The 25,068-nt window shown below is 41.4% G+C and overlaps 2 protein-coding genes across 6 annotated transcripts in view; one reads left to right on the top strand and one right to left on the bottom strand.

The window, feature by feature from the left end:
* LOC105195268 overlaps nt 1-10,726 on the top strand; it is a 65,232-nt gene extending 54,506 nt beyond the window's left edge. The window contains 8 exon segments of the mRNA XM_011160633.3: nt 270-465; nt 1,161-1,371; nt 1,813-2,137; nt 2,617-2,883; nt 4,269-5,277; nt 5,280-5,887; nt 5,999-7,343; nt 7,482-10,726. Of these exon segments, the coding sequence (XP_011158935.2) occupies nt 270-465; nt 1,161-1,371; nt 1,813-2,137; nt 2,617-2,883; nt 4,269-5,277; nt 5,280-5,887; nt 5,999-7,343; nt 7,482-7,811 (4,291 nt within the window). The 3' untranslated portion in view covers nt 7,812-10,726.
* Nucleotides 10,727-11,168: 442 nt separating this feature from the next.
* The window catches only part of LOC105195364 (neo-calmodulin), a 96,645-nt gene continuing 82,745 nt past the window's right edge, over nt 11,169-25,068 (bottom strand). For all 5 annotated transcript variants that reach the window (XM_039449285.1, XM_039449286.1, XM_026131060.2 and 2 more), the window contains 3 exons: nt 19,450-19,540; nt 13,586-13,642; nt 11,169-12,855 (listed from right to left, as the gene is read on the bottom strand). In XM_039449285.1, the coding sequence (XP_039305219.1) occupies nt 12,773-12,855; nt 13,586-13,642; nt 19,450-19,540 (231 nt within the window). In that variant the 3' untranslated portion in view covers nt 11,169-12,772. The remainder of the gene's footprint in view (nt 12,856-13,585; nt 13,643-19,449; nt 19,541-25,068) is intronic.

The following is a 25,068-nucleotide window of genomic DNA, read 5'->3' as shown; positions in this document are numbered from 1 at the left end:
TCAATCGCCCGAGCACAAATTCACACGTGTCCGGAGTGTTGCTCATGAATACCCAGAGGTATGTCCGATGCATACAGCTTTATTACCGTGAATCAGCGGTCGCGTTATGTCTAGTGCGTGACTGTTGGAGGGTACACAGCGTTGTCAACAGCTCCTCGTTCGTCGAGGAAGAGGAGGGTCGCGGCAATGGACTCTTTATCGTCCACGATTCCACGATTCCACGAAGGCCACTCTCATATGCATTCGCTATGCACTCGTTTATGTTGCAGGCATGAGGCCAGAGACATCGTCAGACACGCGGTCGGGGCTAGCGAGCAGGATGCAGTCCTGTTCACCGGCCAAGGCACCGCCGCTGCCCTCCGCACACTTTTACGGCATCTCGATCTCTCCAAGTCCACCGTGGTCTTCGTGGGCCCGTTCGAGCATCACGCCAACTTGAGGCCTTGGCGCGAGCTCGATGTCAAGGTAAGCGTACGGCCGAGGAGGGTAGATAAATTCGCGGCGGAAAAGCCGGGCGCGGCTGTGATCCGAGTGCCGGATAAGCAGGGGCAGGCAGCAGTAAAACGCGCGACGGCGAAGTGGATCGTTAAAGCGAAGGGGGGGCGTGAGGAGATGCGTGAGAGATTCGAACGGTACGCAACAAACAACGCAGCGCAGCTAGCCGGAGTTCTGGCAGCGTGCCAGGTATCGCCTCACGCGAGCGGCCATTCCACCTTCTGATGTTGCGCCCCCGCTACGTGCTCCTTCTATTATCTAACGCCTTCCAAAGGTCGAGCAATTTAGTCGTTATTAATGAGTTAAAATCAGTCGGCAAAATATAAATAACTCTGTACCTATGAATATCTTTATTTTGTAACGAATATATGCGTCTTCAAGTATAACGCGAGCGGCTTGACACTGACTCCGAGGAATCCGGTCGTCCCTAATAAATTTCGCGGGGACCTTGGGACACATTCCGTATAAATATTTTCAAGGCGCGCGCGAGAGGTGAGCCTCAAAAGATGACCCTCGATCTAGAATAGTCGGAGATTGATTTTTTCTCTTTTTTTTTTAAATAATCGCGCGCATCAGCCGTCTGTAATTACGAGGCATGCCTTTCGTCGTCGAGCGCATTGTCGAGCGGCAAGTCTTTTGAGTGGAGCAATTAAACTGCATTGCAGATAGTACGAGTTTCCGAGACCCGGGAGGGCTTCTTGGACCTGAACGATCTCGAACGGGGCCTCGCGAGAATGCGGAGCGAGGGCGTTGCGCAAATGATCGGATGCTTCAGCGCTGCCAGTTGCATAACGGGGGTTTTGGCAGATGACGTCGCGACGACCCTCCTGCTGCACCAATATGGCGCGCTTAGCGTGTGGGATTACACCACTGCAGGTAACGATCAATCGCGATCGAGCCGATCCGATCCGATCGGTCGCGATCGACGGCCACCGTGGTGGGCGACATTTCCGAGATTAAGCGAGCAAAAAAAAAACGAGCTGCTAAGTAATCAATCAGAGGCAAAACATTTCATTAAATTAGTTACGCTCCGATAACTTTTCTAGATTACGCCGGATTACGAGAAGTCGCGTTTCGACATATGCCGAGCGAATTACGCGCCTCGTCGCACATGTGTGAGCCACGCTCGTAAAGTAGCGCGTATGTCTTGGTAACGAAGATAACTTAAATATTATTATTGGTGACATAATGATTCTTTACATAAGCGCTCGCTCGTTACGTAACGAACAGATGATAGACGGCTCGGTATCGGGCGATAGAAGGCACGACGCGAGCAATCAGTGATCGATGTTGTTATCGTATATATGTTTTTTTCAGCGCCGTACGTTCAGATTGACATGAACCCACGCCTACCCGGGGTTGGGGAGACCGCGGTGTACAAGGACGCAATCATTTTTGCGGGCCACAAATTTATCGGCGGCGTGCAGTCGCCCGGTATCCTGGTGACGAAACGAGGGCTCCTGCGGGAGGACGTCGAGCCGGAGGACATGAGGGACTCTCATCTCTACCACCGCGATCCCGAGCTGCGGGGCGAGAGCGGGACCGCCGGTGTGGTCGAGAGCATCCGATGCGGGCTGGCGGTCCAGCTGAAGGAGAACGTCACGCCGAGGGCGATCGTCGCACGACAGGATAAAATCTCTCGGTGAGCGATCTCGCGTCCCTTCCCCGGGGGAAAAGAAGCCCCCCTCCCCTCCCCCCGCTCGCTTCGATCGCATTTGCGATCTTCGTGATCGCGATCGTCGCGTGTGAGAATTGCGTAAGGCTAATCTTTCCCTCACCCTCAAAAGGCCATCTTTTCTCACCGTTCAGGAAACAAATGCGAGCGTTTCGAGTAATTTCTTACCGCGAATGTCTTCCTGTTCACGAGTACCGACTCATAGAAAGCGGCGACAGAGTGCCGCTTGGTGCTCTTTTTTTTTCGTTTGCGCTCATTTTCTATCGAATATAACTTTGCGAGTTCGCTTGCGAGCTACGAAAGACTATAAGAACAAATGTTCCGATTGTATTGCACACGTAATTGAGATGAGATTTTCAATACACGTAGTTCTCGTTGATTGATTTCGTGTAGCTGCACGATGCGATAGTTCAGCGCAATATTAATGATTATCGCTTTCTCTTCAGGCAAGTCTTGGCCCACGTGCGCACCATTCCGGAATTGATTCTACTCGGCAGCTCCTCGCAGAACGTGAAGCGACTGCCCATCTTCTCGTTTATGGTGCGCCATCCTCGCGGCACGTTCCTCCACCATAACTTCGTCTGCGCCGTTCTGAACGACGTTTTCGGTATCCAGGCACGAGGAGGATGCGCGTGCACGGGTCGTTACGCTCATCATCTGATGGGAATTGATCGGGAACTCGCCAAGGAATACGAAAACGTTCTCTTGGAAGGGTATATAATTTTTACATTACACTTTAGATTAAGGATATATAGGATATACAGTCCCCATAAAGTAAATAAAATTTGGAAATTGTATTAATATTAACTTCAAATAAATTATATAAAAGTAGTGTAAATAAGATTATATTTTTATTTAATAACATATTTTTATAGCTTATTTAATCTATTTGTTATTAAAAATTAATTTATTTTTTACAACATTAAGAAAAACCTCAATTTTTTGTGTGTAATTGCCTAAAGTATTTACGATGATTTATACAAAGTTTTATTGTGGTTGTTTAGTTATTTTGGAAATGAATAAATTTTATTTGTTGTACAAAACTAATCTCTGCATCACAATGAAACTTTACGTAAATTATCTTTGAAGTATTGTATATATGTAAATGAAAAAATTCAATTTTTTTTTATTTCTTATTGAAATCATTTTTTATTTGGATAGAAAATCACCGCCAATTTTTTTTTACTACTTTCAAATGCAATATAAAACAATCTGTATTTTTTTTTATAATTTTCTTAATATTTTAAAAAATGTCTTATACATCCTTAAAGATCGAAACCGCTATTAGTCAATTTAAATTTAACTTTCCGCGCTTGATAAAATATAGATGTATTCGACATCAGGATGATTAAATTTTTGTTCAGTGGACAATCTTGAATTTATTTCTGTATAAGATGAATAGACGATGAATATAAGATGAATGGAAGATTTTAAATTATATTTCAATACTCTTCGGAAAATAAATTTCGAGTCCAAGAGAAAAAATTTGTCATATGAATATAAATTATTCGAATTTTATTTCTTTAATTATAATTGTAGAAAAAATGTTCTTGTCTTCAGTATATTTATAACTACATTATTGATGATTTAAGTTACAGAGAACGTAATGAAATCGTAAGATGAACTTCAAATTGTTTGCATTATGCATAGGATAACTCGATGCATTTTAATAATTAATGTTATTATTTCTTGCATTTTTTATTTAATTGACTTTTAAAGATAAATCCGTGAGAAGAGAAAATATTCCATGAACAGAAAATTTAATTTTGATGTTGATTATATCTTACGTCGACAACATTTTTATCATTAATAATTGCGAATAACATGAGTATAAAGTCTGATTTCAAATTATAATATCAATTTCAATCAATTTTCCATCAATCGTTTCAACTATCGCTTTGCGCAAAACAATTGCCACGTGAAAGATTGCGTGTATCACACAGATCGACAGAGTAGGAAGTAATCGTCTATTAAACTCGTTGCGGTGTAATTTCGCGAAATAGACACGCGTAGAAATAAACGTTACGTCAGTCTTGAAGCAAAATTCTGTCTTCATAAAAAGTGCTGTGCATGTTGTATATAATTTATTTTACTTTAGACAACGGAACGGCATCGAGGAAACCACTGCGGAGGGCCTCAGACCGGGCTTTGCTAGACTGTCCTTTCCTTTCTTCATGAGCGAGGCGGAAGTTGCCTTTGTGCTCGAAGCTCTCAAGATGGTAGCCACCGAAGGCTGGAAACTGTTGCCGCAATACGTGTTGAATCCCGATACTGGCGAATGGCGGCACCACACCAACAGTGTCTTCAAGGAGCGCAAGTGGCTGGGCTCAATCAGGTACACGGACGGTAGAATGAGCGCCACGGAGAGACGAGCTTCCGGCGCCGGCATTTTTCCGCAGACCTACGGCGATTGCTTGCAAACCGCCCGAAACATCTTCAATCGCGCTCGTAAAATGGCGCAGCGATATCCGCTGCAGATCGACAAGAGCTTTAACTTCATGTGCGAGCGTATGGAAGCACTGCGCTGGTTCATGCTACCGAGCGAGGCGCAGGATCTCCTTTTGGGTAACTCACAGAACGTCAAGCAGGACGTACCGTTCAATCCGTTGCTGGCCTGGAACAAATACAGCCACGCGAACACCGCCACCACCTGTCACGACAGTCTAGTGAACTGCCTGACGCTGACGAACGGCATGAGACGGCTAAATAGCGACATTCCGCGTACGGGCAATGCGCCAATCTCAACGATCTCGCCGAGACATCGTAGTTTACCAGCATTAAGTACAGTTCGGCGAACTCTAATGGCGACCACGGCGGAACTGAATCAGCCGTCGTCATCGAGCAACAGCGAGGAGGAGAGCCCGAATCAAAATGAACACCTTCATTTCTCCGGTGGACACCGATCACCCGCCACGTGTCCAAATTCGCCGATGCCAGTCAGATTCTTGGTGGGTGAGGCCGTGACCACTTCGGTCTTGGGATCGATATCCCGTACGACTACTCGGCCGACGAAAGAGCAGAGGGAGCTATTGGAGGCTAACAACGCCGGACGCGCGAGATGCAACTCTCTAGGTAGCACTACCGACGGATGCAACACGCAGGGAAATCATGCAACACGCAGGGAAATCGCACCAGTGCAGCGACGGCATCCTCGCCGATTCCAGCGCTTCCTCTGAGCCCACAAACCCTGACCAGTTTGGGACTGAGCACGTCGAACGGTTCGTCGAGGCACAAACGTCTTCACTGCAGCTGCAGCAGTCAGACGGAATTAAACTCTTTGGAATTGGATACCGCCGCCAGCCCGAGCCACTCGATCTCTTCCTTGAACTACAATCATATTCCGGCGTCGCCGCCGTCTTCGTATTCGTCGACAAGCGATTACACCGAGAGGCTGGTAGGCGGTGGCAGAGCATCGCCTATCTCTACAAATATGGGTCAGGACGATCTGAGCGCTTACGTGAAGGAGATGACCAAGGAATTAGCAACGGAGATCAAATCGGAGATCCGCGAGGTGATTTCCAAAGTGGATGACGCCTTGTCAGAGACGAACACTTCCGAGAATACGCCGCAGCATCACTCACGGGCTCAGAGTGTAGTCAATCAAACGTATGTGGAGGAGAAGCAGTCGAGGCATGACTCGTTCACGGCCAGCGACATCGCTGAGTATTTAATGGAATTCTCCAAGGAAATGGCAAGCGAAGTTAAATCCGAGATAAGGTATTTTATTATCAATATCACACAAATTGCATATAAACTTATTAATTAGTGATTTCTAGAGTTATCATAATATTATAAATTCATGCAATTTATTTATTTTTTTTTCAACAGATGCATGGTGAACGCCGTTGACGGACTTCACAGGTACTCGCCAGACGCCTCCACTTCGGACGTTTCTTCGAGTGGATGCGGTTCGCCTGATCGTGGAAGAATTGTGCTCCCCTCGTCGGCGTCCCCGCGACTTTCGAACTCTAGAAAAAGCGGATCGATCGAGATCACCAGTAAGGTCGGCGAGCTATCGCAGCAAGAGAGCAAAATGTCCAGCGAGTGCTCCTCAGATGAAACGGTCATTTATGTAATGAAGCCGTCCGAGAACGAGCAGATGGTGCGCACTCGTTCCAAGACCGAGGATGAGGAGGTGGAAAATGATGTGGACGATTACGTAGACGATGATTCGCAGGAGGGACGCGGCGGCTTGGACATCGGCGATGCTCGGAAGATTCTGCCGAAGATTTATTCGGCCATAAACTCGGTTAGCTCCCAGGACAGTGGCATAAATATGTCCTTTCAAGAGAGCGACAAGTCGATAGATTCACTGGACCTGAAACGGAGCAGCAGCGCCGAGTCTAACTCTACCCATAGCCACGGACGGAAACCCAGGACGACGTCGATGATGAGTCTGTCGACTAAGTGCGGCAACAAACAGCAAGCGCGTCAAAACGACAATCTCTCAGAGGACGAAGAGTGCACAGGCGATCTGCGAGAGGAGGAGGGCGACGATCAGGAGAACAATTTTGACGATAACGAGTCTAGACTCGAGTTTCCGCGAACTCAGTGGCACTGTCCGCCGAAAAACATCTGGAAACCCTCGGTGGAAGCTATGCAAGAATTTGACATGATTCGGGACAATGATAAGGTCTTGGTTTGCCTGTCAGCAGTCGGCAGAGACTCGCTCTCCCTTCTGCATACTTTACATCAGTACAGATTTTACGTTAAATCGAAAGGGATCGACTTTGAGATCGGCGCGGCCACCATCGACGCGAGTGGCTCTGACCCCATGGAACTGATGAGTTATCTGAAGACACTGGAAATTCCCTACTTTTACGAGGAACAAGTGACGGACTCGATCAGCATCGACAATCCGTTAGACGCTAGCGTTGCCAGCGGGACTTGCAGCTTCTGCGATAAGTCAGTTAGAACGCAAATTTACTCTTTGGCGAAACGGCATGGATATAACGTACTGGCTCTCGGTCAACATTTGGACGATCTCACGGAGAGCTTCCTCATCTCAGTGCTTCACGGTGGCGTATTGAAAACCATGAAGGCTCATTACTATATACGTCGAGAGGATCTCAGAGTCATCAGACCGTTCATCTACGTGCGGGAGAAGGCCTTGAGACAGTTCATTGAGAACAAGAAGCTACCTATCTCGCAGGATTCACGAACTTTGTCTGAGGTAAAATTTGTGTACATTCTAGAGAAATCACGTAGAATTTCTTTTAAAGCTAGCTATTAAGCTACATTTAGTTTAATGATTAAAAAATTAATATTTATTTACTTGTAAAATTAATTCATATTGATTTATATGTTACAGAAACAAAATAGAAGGAAGGAGTTGATGCTTCAACAGGAACGCGCGTATCCGCGACTGCACTGGTCCGTGCGTACGGCTCTACGACCCTTGATAACTGCCCACGGACAAATTACCGCCTTTGACTTGGCCTGCAGTGGCAACGGCGGTAACAGTCCAAGTAGCAGCACCAACAGCAGCATAAGCAGCACTTGCAGCAACAATAGCGGCGGTAGTAACACTAGTAATCAACAGAAACGACACCGAAGGACCAAGATAAATCCTTTGGCGAGCGCTTCCTCGTCCCAGCAAACTGACGAGAACGACGAGACCGATGAGGAGCCCGTGCTCTGAGGAGGGCCAACCGCGAGATGGGATCCCGATCGTCCCGCAGTCCCATCCTCGCGCCTCCGTCGCCGACGTCCGACGTCGACGTTTGCACTTAGGCGAAGACGATTGCGCTTTGCAGCCGCGGGCGTCGCCGTCAAGGCAAACGATCAAAAATGCGCTGAAAACGCCAACTGAGCGAGCGGCATTTAAATGTTGAAGATTTCGCGAGGGACATTCTTTAAGAATTGCTCGTGTCTATGAACATTATTCGCGAGTGTATCCATCGCTCGTCGCAAGATCTTAGGCATTCGTCTTGAAAAGTACCTAAGTGGTATCGTCACAGTGAATGATTGTCGGCTATTTGATGAAAATGGGACTATTACCGAGTCGTCATGACGATCTCGAATACGAGAAAAGTTACTTTCTGTAGTTCGATGGACGTTTTTTCGAAGGAGAGTAGTTGCGATTGGCAGAATGCTACTTATTTAAACGGCGGTAATGCAAGGACGACACAAGTGTAAGTTCTTTGAACTTACAACGGAATGTTTAATTGTGGATTAATTAAGCTTATCGACAGCTGACTGCATGACTAGCTGTTTTACGCGAAGATATGGCACGATGATAATTGATCGATGAACTGACAAAGGACAGAATGGTTGACAGTGCATCGTGCCGTTTCATTGTAATGTCGATCATGGGATATATATCGTCGGCTACGGAATGATAAACGGATACCGTCGCCGATACGCGTATACGATTAAGGGACGCGATACGCTTGAGAGACGCGATAAGCGATAGCTGCTTAAACACTAACACATGATATTATGTGTTATGTATCTTAGAGAAGAAGTCATGCAGCGAGGGAAACGGAAGACAGTTTCACGAGCAAGCCGGAAACCTCGCGAGAAAGAGAGTATCGCGAATATACCTTTTTTTATACATATACAATTAAACTTTTCATTTGATATACTGCCTTTGGCATCTAACGGTTACGGTCCTTAAGTCGCGCGATCGAGAAGTTTTGTAAGCGATCCAGGTCCTTCGAGATCCTTTTCTACGCGTTTTTGACTTCCCCGACAATACGACTTGACGACAGGCCCATTTCTTTGCGGTCAAATAAATGCGTCTTTTAGATAGTCTGTCGGGAACGTCATCCCAGGCGGATTGAAATGACTGCGCGATTATCATTACGTTATTCGTTGCATGAGTTAATCCGTTTTTCGGATTAATAGCTTGGTCGAACGTTTTATTTCGAAAGGACCACATCGAGAGGTAAAGGCTGCGACGAATTCTCAATTGTCTGCATGAACTTCTGTTTCGAAAGAGAAAAAGGGGCACTCTCGCGTACGCACATTATGCGTAAAGAATTGACGCTTCTCGCGGATAGAGCGTATTGAGACGGATTGTGTGTGAGACTGTCTAAATATTCCCAAGCAACCCAAATACAAGTCTCCATTGAGACATTTATGAAGTGGCTAAGGCACGTCTGAAAAATAGTAATGTCTTGTTTCCCCACTTTGATGGGATGAGTGCGAGAGAGGCTTGTAATAAAATTAATTTAAGGATTTGTTGGAAGGAACAAGTTTTTCGTTTCTATCCAACAAATGTATTTGGATAGCGATCTCCGATATTTCATGCCGCAAAACGAAGGCTGTTTTCTCTTAACTGGTATTACCGAAAACTCAGTGACACAATAACACAATAAAGTTGCGCTTCTTTTCACCGTAACTTTATTTATGCAGCTCGATCTGCATTACGATCGATAAGTTTAATTACAAATGCAAAAATTAACGATGTCGGATAATGAACGGGTTGCAAATAAGAATCCAATCACATTGCGGTTTATTTAAATACGTAATAACTTGATGAGTCGTTATGTAACGTTCGACGGGATCAATAACAAAAATAAAATTAAAAATTAAAATTGATTCCGTAGAATAAAAACTTTCGATATAAAGGATCAAATTATATTTTGTCAAATCAAAGATATACAAAAATTTTTAATAGATAAATTTATCTTTTGTCTAAATATAATGAAGGCTCAATCGCACTGATAGTCCGGTAATCAACTAATCCTATATTTGACCTTCCTTGTATTATAATTAATTGTGTTTATCAGAGAGAGATAGGTAGAACGATACAATTAAGCTGGATTAATCCGCTAATCGACACTGATATACCGTGACTTTGATCATGCAACGAAATACGTAATATTGTACAGAAAAGATTCCCGTAAGCGTTATTTCGTAAGATATTTTAGAATCGTAATAAAAAATAGTAAAGGAGGAGAATATAGATGATGTTACGGTGGAGAAAGACAGCGCACGTAATTGGACCACATAAACGCCAGTTGATGAGAGACGATCAGTCGAATGGCATAAGGAAACTTAAAAGAGGACAGTCCGAAAAAAAAGAAATCAATATCAAAATTTGCAAAAGGACATCCGGTAAGATATATGTATAAGCCAATAGGCACTGATCGCTATATCGATTATGATATTTATAGGAGCAGCGGTCTTGTGTTGTTTACTTCTTCTCTCATGTTTGGCTGTTGTACGCTCGCTAATCGTTAGTACTATAAGTAACGTTTAAGACTTGTACGTAGATCGCATGTGAAACAACGTACGCAACGTAGACGATGATCATACTATAAAATATTACGCTATTGTACGTACCATTTGTGTCGTACTGATTTTTTTAAAGTGTTCGTTCGTTCGTTCGTTCATTCATTCATCGTTGAGTCAAGGATGCGAAAGGTGGAATTATAACAACCAAATGCGATAAGCGAGATGGAAGTTTTGATCTATACGAATCTTCGCGAATAGATATTCTCATATTTTCCGAGAGTTACGAATGGGACATTGTTACTGTAAAGATATGTAAGTTTATTTATCGCTAATAAAAATGAACGTTGATGAAAAAAAATGAAGAAAAAAGAAGAACATGCAAACATTTTATTCTTTCTCTCTCTCTCTCTTCCAATAATTAATGTTGAACGGAGTAAAAATAAATAAAACTGCGAGATTTAAGTATTTAAAGGGATACAGAGGTAAGCTACCAGTAATTCTGTTAAATGAATTGAAAAATCAGTAATCGACGGAGCGCGCGATAGACCTGGAATAGGGAACGAAAATCTTGAAGGATATCTCGTATTAATGGACGTAATACTTGAAGAAGTATTACGGAATAATAAAACTGCAAGAAATTCAATATTTAGAAGGATAAGAGAAACCTACCAATAACTCGGTTAAACGAATTGAAAAATCAACGACAGAGTTGGGGACGAAAATCTTGGGCGCGACATGCTATATTAATGGACATAATATTTTAGGATACCGGAGGGATGCAGGGGGTTAAAATAAACACAGGCGAGGGCACATATTTTTTAGCGATTTATTAAATCCTTTAAAATATTTGAAACAGCGTGCGGCTTTGTTATTGGCGTAACAGTGATATAGTCGTTTAAGGTACATAATACGAGGAGGGCAAAGCGAGCGAAGATCGATGTAAAGTCCGCCCGCCGGTCGCCGGATAACTCTCCGGGCGAGAGAATCGTGGCAGATCCATCGATTCGGCACGGTAATTGCGGATCGTCGGGATTGAGCGAGCGACGTACGATCTTTCGGTCGTTTCTTTTCCCTTCCCGCTCGCTCGCTCGGCGATCGCGCCATCGCGACGCAATGCATGATCGGCGCGATCCGCGGAGTAGTTGCGGTGCGCGTCCGTTTCCTCTTAAGATTAACTTCAAATAGAATATAACGTTATCTAGTATTAGACGAGAGTAAAATCGAGGAGAAAAGTCCACATACGAGACGGAATTCATTACGGTCTAATCGATCTTACATCTTAAAGTCGCCCAGTGCGGCATCGAGAGACTCGGAAGAGGGTATAGTCGGTATAGACAGAAGCCGCGTCGCCTCCCCGATATCGAAGCGTTCGGATCGAGAACGTCGTGCGAATTGCTTCTCAATCAGTTTAACGTCTCGCGCACTTGACGCTCGCCTCCCGCGTCACGAAAAAAAAAAAAAAAAAATGGATCAGCGTCATCCGTCGGAGGGACGCGAGCCTCGCTCTCCGAATAACTTCCGTTTTCCGAGATAAAAGTCATATAGTCGACCGCTGATGATTTATCCGGCATTTCAGCGAACTTATGGCGCGTCGCCAGAAACCCTTATCATTGTCCAACGTGGCGAAATCCCACCGGCTCGTTACCAACTGTCTCGTGATTATCTCGGAGCAGTTATCGCTGTATCTTCTTAAGCATGCCAACGAGAGAAACCGCCGCTCGCAATCTTGTACTCAACTCTCGCGCACATTTTACTCGGTTCACGTGGCAAGTGAAATTTTTATCTTCGTTTCAGAGAGATTTCCGAATTTCTTTCTTTTTTTTTTTTTAACAAAATCGCGTCAGTTGAAGTCATTATTATTATTATTTTTTTTAGAATCACGATTGAAATATTCACGTGTTGCACGTTCATCAGCGGACGACTGGTGACAGTTAATTAAAATAGAGTCTCACGAGCCATCGAGTCATGAAACTCGTGATTTATCGAAAATCCCCCGATCGACGGGGTCTCGGTTCGCGTATGACGTGTGTTTAGTATACATTGAAAATGCAAATTTGTGCTGTACTCACGATGATTCGCAGATAACGGTAGCTCAGTGCAGATTGTTTACCTTTAATCTTTTTTTTTGTTTTGTTTTAAATCTATATTCACAATGCGCTTAGCGAGATTTAACGCTTCGCGTTCCAGCATTAAAATTTGATTCGAAATTTGAGAATAAAGATTGAGAATTTTATGAAACGTAAACGGAGTTCACGAAGTCGAAAGTTGAGCCTCGTACCGCTTTTGTCAATCGTACGCGCGTTCGCGGATCGCGAAACGCGAGAGAAGGAATGTTTCGCGGAAGCGAGATTGCACATTCGCTTTTTGCCCGTATCGATATGGCTTATCTAATAGAGAGGTGTGAGAATAAACGTGATCTTAGAAGAGCGGAGATTGCAGGTCGTCGTCGTCATCCTCCTCGTCTTCGTCGATTCCCGGCTCGCCGAGAGCATGAGCGAATTCTGAAATCGCAAGCAAAGGAGAGATTAAACAGATATTGAATGCCGAAGGAACGAGACTGCGATGCGCGTGCCATCTCCTTTTCACAGATTTGAAAACGTCACACCTTACAACACGCACTTAGGTTTATAAAGTAAAAAAATTACCGTTACTTTTTGTAGAAAGTAAATCGTAACCTTTACTTGTTATATTGATTTTAAAAAGTAACGCGTTACTGTTATCGTTACTTATAAAGTAACAATTTGTTTTTTTTTTTCGTTATTTTATATATAATATAATAATAATAATTTTTGATAGTTTTTTTTTAATTGTATCCAGTTATCCATATCGTTATTCAATTAGTTTAATAAATTTATAGTAAATTTAATTAATTGCAACATCGTACGCATACGTTATATGTATATTTATAAAGTAATGAAAAAATGTGTTGCAGAAAAAAATAACAATCTTTGCGAAAACGGCGTTACAAGTGTTTTTAAGTAAGCAAAAAGATCTAATTGTAAGATAATATGGCGAAAGAAAAATAATCGCTTATTATTTCTGTAATCTCTTGAACTCTTATTCTTCCGCAAAGAGTTACGTTTTTCCTTCTATTTCAGATGCGACTCCATCGATCATTTCAAGGATGGATCGTGCGAGAATAGAAATTGAAATCTCTTTTTCACCAGCAATTCTTATCCCTGCGTTTTCACGAGACCGCGCTGTGATAATACAAGACGGAAGAAATCTTACCGTAGAAATCAATTCGGCCATCCCCGTCCACGTCCACTTCCTTAATCATATCTTCGACTGAAAGCAAAAAAAAAGGCAGCGGTTTTTACAACGTAGACTGCTTTTATTCAGATTTATCTATACTAAATGACGCAGAAGGAAGCGGACGGATCTAAAGGTACGCGCATATTTTAAGATATTAACGAGCTAAATTTTTTCACGTTTTATTCGTCGTCGTCGGCTGTGATTGGACGTTTAGGAACAACAAAACGATAAGGTAGAATAAAAAGGCGAGTAGAATCCGATGCAAATTCACAACAGGTATTCCTATCACGGTTCCTTGTGTAAGAAATGCGCCTATACACCTGCAGTAATTCAGTTAATATATCTTTGCTGCGTTGAGCGATGGGATTAATTCGTATCACGAGTGCCGAGAGCGCGATGCCGAGAAAGATATTGCCGATATACCCGCATTATTTCCACGTAGAATTTATTGCTACGAAAAGGAATGAAGACGGCATAACGATCCGTTACGGTACCACGCTGGAATCCGAGGACCTTTCCCTCGGATGCCTTTCTGAAATTTCTGAAATTAAAATTTTCGCTAATAAGAGAATTAAATTTCTTATTAGGAGCCTGTACGGGTCCCCCCATTCTTACGCGAAATGATTACAAATAAGCGATCGCGCATCCCGCACCAATAGATAACTTTCCGAATTGTTCATATTCTTTTTAAATCCAAAACTAACATCTATCGCTTCAAGATAAATGTAATATTCCAGTTTTCTCAATCGCTGATACTTGATTTCAATCTGCGGATTTTTTTAAAGCGATGATCTATTAATTTTTCCATCTGACAGTAAGAAAAATATTTTGAGTATCAACAAGCTGGATCAACGGTACGATAACCTGCATTTTTATGAGCTCAGACAGAATTTCTGATAATGCTCATGAGTCGTTTTCTTCACTAAGAAGTTACACTGACGTAACTAAATAAATTTGATATCATTATCGAGTATTCTGGTAGATTTAACAGGAAGGAATTAATCATCTGATAATTTCTGGAAGAATTTTGATTCGTTTTCCGATAGACATACTACGAACTGCAACATCCAAAAATTTAACTAGATACAGATCAGAAAATAATTTTATGTTTAAGCCGTCAAAATAATTATACAAGACGCTCAAGCATGATAATGTTGCTGCAAAAAGTTGCAACATTCTAGCAACCAAATTGAACATCCAATACAATTTTTGAAACAATTCAACATAATTGTTTTCAGAACTGTGTTTCAGCAAAATTGTTCTTTCCGCGTAGATTTCCAATTTTTACACAGTTTTAGATTTTTTTTCAGTGTAGGTTTTACGACAGATAGATTTAGAAAAACAATCAATGCGCAAAAAAAAAATATCAATTCGATCAGAATAGATGTCGACATTATCTAAATTACTAGTTCGACAAAGGTGCGCAATACTACGTATGACATGGCAATAGTCTTAGTGCAGTTTATAAACTATAATTCCGCCAATTGTGGAACGATTGTCCATCGAACATTGCGCGAATTAGTTTAAACTGATTGCGGCCAATCAAGAAACTTGTGTCGATCGTCCGCTCGCGCGAGATTATCAAATCAATCGACATGAGCGATTGCATCCAGATGCACGTATTTTGCGTGTCTCGCTGACGCTCTCGGGGCTGCGAAATTACTTCTTCCTTCGTATCCGGCAACGAATTAACGTTCGCTCGGCGGACGCACAAGAACTCATGCACATTTCAACTTCCCGATTACGTAAACACTTTTTTCTAACGCGATAACGATCAAATCAGAATCTGAATTAATAACCGCGTTGATCACATTTTCCGTGTCTCCTGCTTTTTATTGGCAGCGGAATTAATTGGAGCGCAATTATATCGCGCAAGAAGAGATCGCGTTTCCTCACGGGAAGCTAATTATTTCTATAAAAGTCAAACTTTTAAGCGCGTCTTCGCGCGCGCGGTTCCAGCGCGAAAGAAAAAATATAAACGCGCCGCGGTAATTAAGATTGCCCGACGTAGCCTCTGGGACGGGGAAAAAATCAAATGCGTAACACGAAACGTGAAATTTTTTTTTTTTTATTCGTATTTCCCGAAGCCCCGCGGTAACCCGACTCTATTTTTACCCGTTTATTAACATCGGCGTGCTTGCCGGCGCTCGCATGTGTACGGCCGATCGAAACGTCATTCTTCAAATGTCGAATGCAAAGCATCGCCGTCGACGCTCGTGGAAGCGACGCGACGGACGCGGGATACTATACCATTGCGATCCGCAAATTTGCAAGGCGGTCAACACGATTGTCCTATCCTGTGATTGATATCCGGGCGTCTGAGGAGGTACACGACATGATTTGCAACTGGTTGTGGTTCGCGTTAATGAGTACAGATCACCAGCCCGGAGAACTGTGTAATTTGCATTACACGGTTGGAGCAGTTGTATTAAATTTAACATATATTACATGTCCCAGACGCTCCACTCAAATTTTTACGTTAATTGAACAAAAGATGGAAAGTACGTAGAAAAGTAACACAAATGTTTCTTTTAATTGTGATAAAAGTGATAATTTGCTGCAATTTCGAAACATATTTCTTGGGTAAAAAGTAACATTTATTTAAAAATATGTTAAATTAGCAATTATAAATTTTACTTGCGTTTTGAAACTACGTTATTATTATGTTATTATTTATCTATAAATTGCGTTATTTTCACATTAAGAAACATTGAATATCAATTCAACACGAAATACTGACGTAACTTGAGATCAAAATAATATTTGATACTATTTATTTAAAATAAAAAACGGAAAAAATATTAAATTGTCAATGCGAGCCGAGCGCGGTTGTTAGAGCGTGAAAAAATAACAATGATTCAACATATAAATTATGTACAATGTATTAAAATAGTGTACAGACGTTTCGATCCTGGATTTGGATCCTCTTCAGTGAACAATAATCAAGTTTGATACATCCTAAGGTGATAACGGTTGTCGTCTGTCCTCTTAACGATCTGCGGTAGAAGTTACGCTTCTCCTTTCTTTCCGTTTAAGATTTCAGAAACTTATTTAAAATATAAAATAAGAAATATGTTTCAAATAAAAATACAAATTTCAAATACAAAACAATTTTTTATGGTTTTGTTTATTTGAATGTACATTTTCACTTTCTAAATCAGTATCAGTGTATTTTTCACTGAAAAACAGTGAACAGTCTAATTTCAGTGATATGCTTTATAATTGTATCAGTCAGTGATATACGCACTGTCTTTCAGTGACAATACACTGATTCGATCAGTGGGAGAATATTCTCTCTCTAATCAGAATTACTGGAAAATAGTAAATAGTCACTAATGATCATAATTATAAGTATAGCAAATCAATAAAATTCTACTGATTCAAATTTAATTTATAACTTTATTATACATATATACGAAGCTTTTCAGTAGTTTTTCGTTGCAAGAGAAAGAAACGAGGAACAAAACTTTCGAGTTTAGAAATCAGAAACAAGCAAGAAGTTAAAGCACAAAGTAAAACACTTACGTATTCAAAATAATTCCGCTAATTCGCGGACACAGGCATGTGGCAGGTACCATGTCACCCATTGCCTCTTTATAATACTGGTTTTTGTTTTTTTATTTCAATAAAGAAAACCAAATCCACTTGAAATTAACCAGCAGTAACAACTTATTTAAAATACTCATTTAGATTTAAATAATATCTTTTTTCTATTTTAAATAGAAAATAAGAAATAGAGAGATTATAAGAAATTATTTAAAATAATAAATACTAAATAACTATTTTTTTTTTAATATGTATTTTAAGTAATGTTATTTTAAATACGATCGACCCCTGCAAATAACACAGACGCATTAACATTTGGATATTTTACAAATTCAACAAAAAATGTTAACCAAGATTTTAACACAAATCCAACGGGTTTTTTTACTCTCTAAATTTGAATCAGTGAAATCTTATAGATTTGCAGTGCTATACTTATAACTGTGATTATCAATAAACTGTTCACTGTCTTTTAAAAATAATACACTGATTTTAGTTAGAATTTTAGTTAGAATATTGTCTTCTTAATCGAACTCACTAAAGGATCAGTGTTTACGTCTAATTTGCTACATTTATAATTGTAATTATTAGTAAATAATCACTGATGATCACAATTATAAATATTTCACTGCAAATTAGTAAGATTTCACTGATTCAAATTTAGATAACATGACTTGAATGCGTCGTAGAATTGTGTTATAGAAATCACTGATTTATTATTCGCTAATGGGATAGTTGGCAGCTAATATACCGCGTCTTCGACACGGTTGGACATGTACAATAGCCGGACGGAATAATCGGTATTGGTAGTGGATTCATCCCAACAACGCGTTTATGATGGCGCGGGTGATTCAGCCAAGTCCGTTCCTTGCTTTATTTGCGCAAACACTCGATTGACACGAATGCGGGCGACGTGCCGAGACGTTCTCGCGGCGAGAAATAATCACTGGGATGATGTGACTGAAGACGCGCGGTCTAGATTCACGATGGGCGTGTGTCAACATGAATTAGGAAATTTAAGCCTCCGTAAAATAACAGGCGCGCAAATAATTTTCCGAGGCAGAAAATAAGGGTAATTCTCAAAAATTATGGTGAGAAGAAAGATCATAGTTTCTCCTTTCTTGAAAATATATTTCAGGAAAAATCCTTGAAATGTTCTGTGTACAAGAAAAAGTGTACACTTGTACATACACAAATAGTAAATTCTTCTGCCTGCCGCTATTTTATGCGATACATACTTCAGGCAGAAAAATCCTTAAACTATTCTTAGAGACAGTATACAAAGCATTGTTTTGTTAACTAGATTTGCGAAGCTGCAATCTGATTAATTTTCAACAAAGGATACACCGTTAAATATTAAAGATTAAATTTTAATCACTTTCTTGAGTTACATTTTGTTATTTTTATGTACGTTAAAATTTATTATTTTAACAATTTAAATTGTTTAACAATTTAATTGGAAAAATGTAAATTAGATTTGATTCAAATTTAATTTATTATTTATTAGATACATGTGTTAATATATAAACGCTATACTTTGAAATCGTAAGCGATTCAAATATGAATTGATTAGTATAAATTATTTTTTTACCTGCATATTTTTTGTATTAAAATAATGAATGTTAACGTACACAGAAGTTAGAAATAAAACGTTATTTTACAATTAATTAAATTAACGATATATTAAGTAAAAGCGGAGGTGACATAGGAATGATTAAAAAATCGGGTTCGACAATTCGACATTATGAATATAATAGTGAGTGAGCCCATGTGAATCATCTATTTTAATCTTCTCAAGTACTACTTGATTAACTAGCAGGCACATTTCGGAACAGTATTACATAGAAATAATTAAAATTTGATTGCTTTTGTAGAGTTGCGAAATTGCATTAGTTCATTTGAGCAATCACGATCTGCAATAATACCAATTAATAATAACGTGATTAACGAATAAAATTCTGTTCACGTTCGTAGTATGGAAAGGCGCTTAAAAATAAAACTTGCCGCATTAGATAGAAATTTATCGGCGAAATATCCACAGCTCTGCCACAAAGTTACGCTTCTCGAAAATCAATCGGCTATAGGTATGCCAATTTAGGTGGAAATCGGCTACTTTAGCTTTTATAGCCAAAGTTTCTTTTATCGAAAGTATTTCAGAAGAAAAAAGGAGAGAGGGAGAGAGAAACAAAGAGGGAAGAAATAGAGTGAACGTTGAATTGACATGAAACGTCGTGTCATGTATGTACGTACAACGTTAATATCTATATAATAAATGCGTTAATATCTATAAGACTTACTCTCCTCCTCGGAAAGATCCTCTCCCAGGCATTGGAGCACCGCCCTAAGGTCCGACGCAGTAATATACCCACGATTATGTTTGTCGAACACCTGTGTGTAACAAGCAAACGGAAAAACCAATTAAATCCGTAACGTAAATGTCCGTTATTATATATATGAAAAAGTGACAAAATAGAAAAAAAATATCGAAAATAGCAAATCTCTCGTTAGTCGCATTGTCCGCGCGCCGGTAACCACTGTCGGCGATTTCTTCCAAAACGTATGATCCGAATAATCGCCGATAAAACACGACGGAAGAAACGAACGTCCTCTCGCACTTTGTTATTTCATCTCTCGCTCCATGTCGTTGGATTTCCGCCACAATCGCCTGGCGCATTCCCGAGGGGGGACAAAAGTACGGCAAATATTATTTTTTCCTTTTTTTTCCGGGGAAGTTATCCCTCGTTGAGAAGCTCGCTCTATCTTTCGTTTACAGAGACGTTTCGCCTTTATTTCCGCTCATTAGTAAGTAGAAACGTTTTGATGGGCGATGTCGACGCTCTCGCGGTCGGCGAAGGAACGGAGACGGAGCGAGCAGCTCTCACGAGGAAACGATCATTCCACCTCCCCATTATTTATTGCACACGGCGGTCAATTCTGCTATCACAATTTGTACGAAATCGAAGCGAACAGACGCGAATCGAATCGGCCGGATCCTTCCCGAAATAGAATTGGATGGAATTGATGCTGCGCCAGGGAATTGCTCCCTGAGAAACGTTTGCGTCCGACACCAATACGACCACTTATGTTGGTAGCAGCAACAGCATCTCGTTCGACGACGCTCTATTGAGGCAACGAGTGAAGCATCGTCGAAAACGTCGAACTCGAAGAAAGGGATCGCCCGCGAAGATCTCCGCCTTCCGTTTCGTCCCCGCGATCGTGGACGATTACGAAGGAGCGGTTTGGTGTTTAACGTGGGAGACAATGCAGAAGCATCTATCATTGCGAACAATGATTACAGGTTACACCAAATACACCGCTAACTTGCTCGCACGAGCAACGCTTGCTCGTTTCACTTCGTCCGCTTGATTCGGTTACTCACTAACGAGTACTACTAGTAGTTATTGTAACTACAGTGACGGCTCAGAATGCATGTTTGCCGAACTCAGTTCGCAATCGCTTCCCCGATGTCTGTTAAGCACAGCGCGTCTTTTGTCTGCAGTCGAATCCGTATTCCGCGTCAAAGAGGTTTACCTTCGAACTGCTGCCATTCCACGCGCTATTCGGGAAGATTGGTTGCGCGCGTACTTCGCAAGTCACACGCTCGTGTAAAATCTAATTTTTTTTCGTATTTCGGTATTCAAATTTATATAGGATCAGTGGTCGTTGTACAACGAAAGGAAAGAAAGAAAAAGAAGAATGAAAAAATAAATTGAGATTGTTGTGAACAAAATTTTTCATTTCAAGATTTTATTTGCTTAAACTACTGGCTTTGGAAATTCCAAAAAATTTTGCCTCTTATTTTCACATTTAGATAGTATAAAAAAACTTTATATATATATATATATATATAAAATTGTAATTTTTGCATAACGACCATAATAAAACATATATTCCATATGAATTATTGCAAGAATTACATGTAAAAATATTAAGAATGCTTCTACTCGTAGATAAAATATGTTAATTAAAGTATTAAAATACATTTCATAATAAATTACCATATTTTGAGCGTTGAATATTTTATATTTTGATAACGCGTCGAGATGAGCGTGTCGTCGACGACAAAGATCTCTGAAGATTATATACGCAACTTTAAATGAAAAAAAAATATCATCTGCGTTTCAATGTTTAAATACGTTCTTGGAAAATCTCGTTTATTTATTTTGTTATATATAATCTTGATTTACTTTTCCAAGAGTAATCACTGTTATATATATTTTATATATAATATTATTATAAAATATATCAGAAATAAAATTATATATTATAAAACATATGAGAGTCGGAAAATTGTAAATGAAAGGAAACGATAGAAATTCGTTTTATGTATTAAATAAAATCTATCGATTTCTATCGTTACTCGTAACTCGGACTTCGCAATGCGCAATTATTATTATTATCTCGTACAGAAAATCAATGAAACGATTGACAAATCCCCTCGGCGCGCTTATCTGCACGCGCGGTATCTTTATGTTTGTACTTGTGTATTGCGATAAAACCGAGCTAAGTGCCGAGGTACGTTTTCGCAGCGCGAAAACACGGCGAATAGGCAGATATTTGTCACTTTTCCTCGGTGGAAATCACCGGAGTGACTCCGTTTCCGACGAGAGTCAGTAGGAAAAGTGTCGTCGAGAGTCCCTCGCCGAGGAAATGGGAAATAGAGGCTTGGGGGAAGGGGAAAAAATGCCTTCGTCGAGGTAGAATCGCCCTAAGTGACGGTTTTGTCGCCGTTCTCACCGCGCGGTCTCCGCTCGACGTCTCCCTAATACGGTCGGTGTCGGCCGATGGAAATTACAATCGGACGACCGTTACAGTAATTAGTAAATTGTTTAGCCCAGCGACTGCCGTCCGATTGTTCCGACCAATCGATAACGCGTCCCGTTTATATCCGCGCGAGATGCCGTGCGTCCGCAGAAGTGGCCGCATGTCAACGCAATCATCGGGAATAATTAACTATTACAATTATTGAATAATCTAACTACAATTATAATTTTCACTCGGTCCATTGAAGGGCTCAATCGCGGTGGCCGGTGTAAACATATTCTCGGCCGCTATTTGCTTATCGAAAAACATTTTCTCAATTTGACGGAAATCGATACTCGCGCCGCCCGCGGCTAAGAGAATAATGAACGTCGAGATTTTGCTTATCAAATAATGTGCACCTCCGGCGGTTGCACACGTATCGCGCGCACATTTGGGCGGAACATCTGTACGGATTTATGGTACCGGAAACCCGCGGTCTCGATATTAGGAGGGTTGTAAACGCGTGGCTTTTTCACGTCGGTCCATTCTGGACGTTACATCCCCGGAGGATTACGCGAAAATAAATCAGCCCGCCGCCCTCTCTCTCTCTCTCTCTCCACCCGCTTGTAACGTTGCCTGCTCCGATAAGGGCCGATGAAGAACGTTACGCGATTACCCGTTCATTAGCATGCTAATGCGAACTAAGGAATCTCTCTCTCCGAGTTTCCTCTCTTTTACCGGAAGTAAAGTTCAACGCGAAACTGCTCGCGCAGCGATCCGACACCCGATAATTCTCCCGGGAGGATCACGGGCTTTTTTTTTTATTTTTCGATTTTTTCCCCAACCTTTTTGCCCCTGTCCAGAAAGTTAGCCCTGCGTCAAGTTCCGAAGCTTTCGCTGAAAAACGCCGGCATTACGTTCTCGCTATGATTCACGATATTTTAAAGCATGAATTATGGCTTCCCGAAACGACGAGCGGCGTCGGCTGCTCGCATTCGCATCACGATTGTGCGAAAATCCCAGAAAGATGTATGTGTACGTGTGCAACTCCAATGTTATGTGTACATATAAAAAAAAGGGGAGGGGGGCGCTTACGCGTCAGTCGCAACATTTTTCGCCGACGTCGCCCGCGGTCCGACGATGGTCAAACGGTATACATGAAAACGGCGAGTCTTCAACGAGCCTCTTGCACCTTCCCCGGCTCGATATCGCCTGCAACGGATACACTCGATTGCCATTATTTGTTTTTGCACGCTCGCATTTGTTTCGCGGCTCTCTGCTCGTTTTTCTCGCTTCTTTTATCCTGCCGCGCTGTATTCCCCGTTAGTACATTGTTTGCCCCTTTTGTTGCCCAGGGGGGGATTGTTGTTGCGGATTTTTGAGCCGTTACGTGCCGCGCATACGTTCTTTCCGCCTTTTATCTTGCACCCGAGCCCCCTTTGTTGCGAGAATTGTTCTAATTCTTTATATTTTTGTTGTTTAAAATTTCGGCGAGGCTCCTCCCCGAAATGGGTTAAATCGTTGCGCAGACACGGCAGATACGTATATATTGCGCCAGTAATTCCGGATAAAGGGGGCTGCCGGCTGTGCGAGAGAATCGCGGGCGGACGCCAATATAAGATAAATTTCGCTCAGATCACGCAGACAAACGCTGTTTGGATATTAGATTTTACGAGATCTCGCGAGCTCGGTATTATTTGCAATGTAATCTCGCCTCTCGCACGCTCTCGGTAACTTCCCTTTTCTCTCCGCTCGCCATAAATCTTGCTATCTATCCGCGATACCCCTTCGGCAGGTTGCGGCTGGAGTCGCACCCACCCTCCCCTTTTTACAGCCCCCAACGAGTCGCTCTTCCATTTCGGTCGCTTGTTTTCCACCCTTTACACGTTTCCCATGCCGCCCCTCTCCTTCGCTCCACCACCACCTCTCTAACCCTTCGTCCCCCGCGTCTTTTATTCCAGACACGGGTGCGATCCGCCGCGGCGTCACGGTGGTAGTCGGGTCGCGAAGATTAAAATATCGACTTGGTGACTACAATACGTCACGTTTGGCCTTAATGCCTCGATCGTTAAACACTTTAGCGAGCTGTGCACTTTAAAGAAGCGAAATCGTTACGCCGTTGCACACCGTAAATTCTGCACGAACCCGAAATGCAGAGCGGTTTGCGAACTGTCGCACTTTAAGGAATTTTCGAAAGTATGAAAAGAGTCTTGCTCGTAATAAATTTTTAATCACTTTGTTAACGAAATTAATTAAATGAAACGCGACAAAAGGAAATTCTCTGGAAATCGTTATTGCAGAAAATATTTATTGCAATAAAGAACGGCAGAGGGTCTTTGATTGGCTTTGAACAAAATAGCGTAAGGCACTCGGTACACGTACACGGTTGGAAAAATTGTGTTGAATTTAACATAATTCACACGTCTCAAACGGTCCACTCAAAATTTTGTGTTAATCTGGATGTGATAAATGACAATATTAATAGTGCGTTAATATTTCAACAAAAAAGAAATGTAATCTTAATCGTAATTTAAATTTAATTATCTGTATAATTAACATAATTTTTGTGATGAAATTAACAGAAAAGTAAGGAGTAAAAAGGTATAACAGAGTTATCCCCCCCACTCCTGTCACAATGTAACATCAATACTGTAAATTTTAACAGATGCAAAATGTAAAATTATAAAAATGATTTAAAAAATATGTTAAAGTAAATTTTATTTTAAAATTATTTTTACAATTCTACATCTAACCTAATTTCAGTTAACATAGCAGACATGTGTTAAATTTACACACGAATATTATTACTTAACACAAAAACTTTAACCAGCAGATTTTTTCGCAAAAAAGTGCACAAATTTTGTAAGACGAGTGTAAGACGAATATAAGGGCGAATTAGAGAAGAAGGACAGGGTTCTTTATTAGTCCCGACAGTGTAAAATTGCGAAATATCGAGATAATTCCGCCATCAAACTGTCGCTGTAAAGCAAATTTAAACTCCTCAAGTGTCCCGTTGTAGGCGCAATAGCGCGTATGCGTGTGCCTGAGAAAAATCTGGAAAACTCCCCGAACGTGCGATTTACATAATTCGCGGAGATAAGGGAGAACGACGTAGTCACAACGTTGCGACGAGCGGTATTTGAATGCGCGTTAAAGTAAGACAGCGCGCGGGA

The sequence above is a fragment of the Solenopsis invicta genome, chromosome 5, assembly GCF_016802725.1.
Source record: "Solenopsis invicta isolate M01_SB chromosome 5, UNIL_Sinv_3.0, whole genome shotgun sequence".
In the NCBI taxonomy this organism is placed as follows: domain Eukaryota; kingdom Metazoa; phylum Arthropoda; class Insecta; order Hymenoptera; family Formicidae; genus Solenopsis; species Solenopsis invicta.
This window is presented reverse-complemented; position numbering and strand designations above follow the sequence as displayed.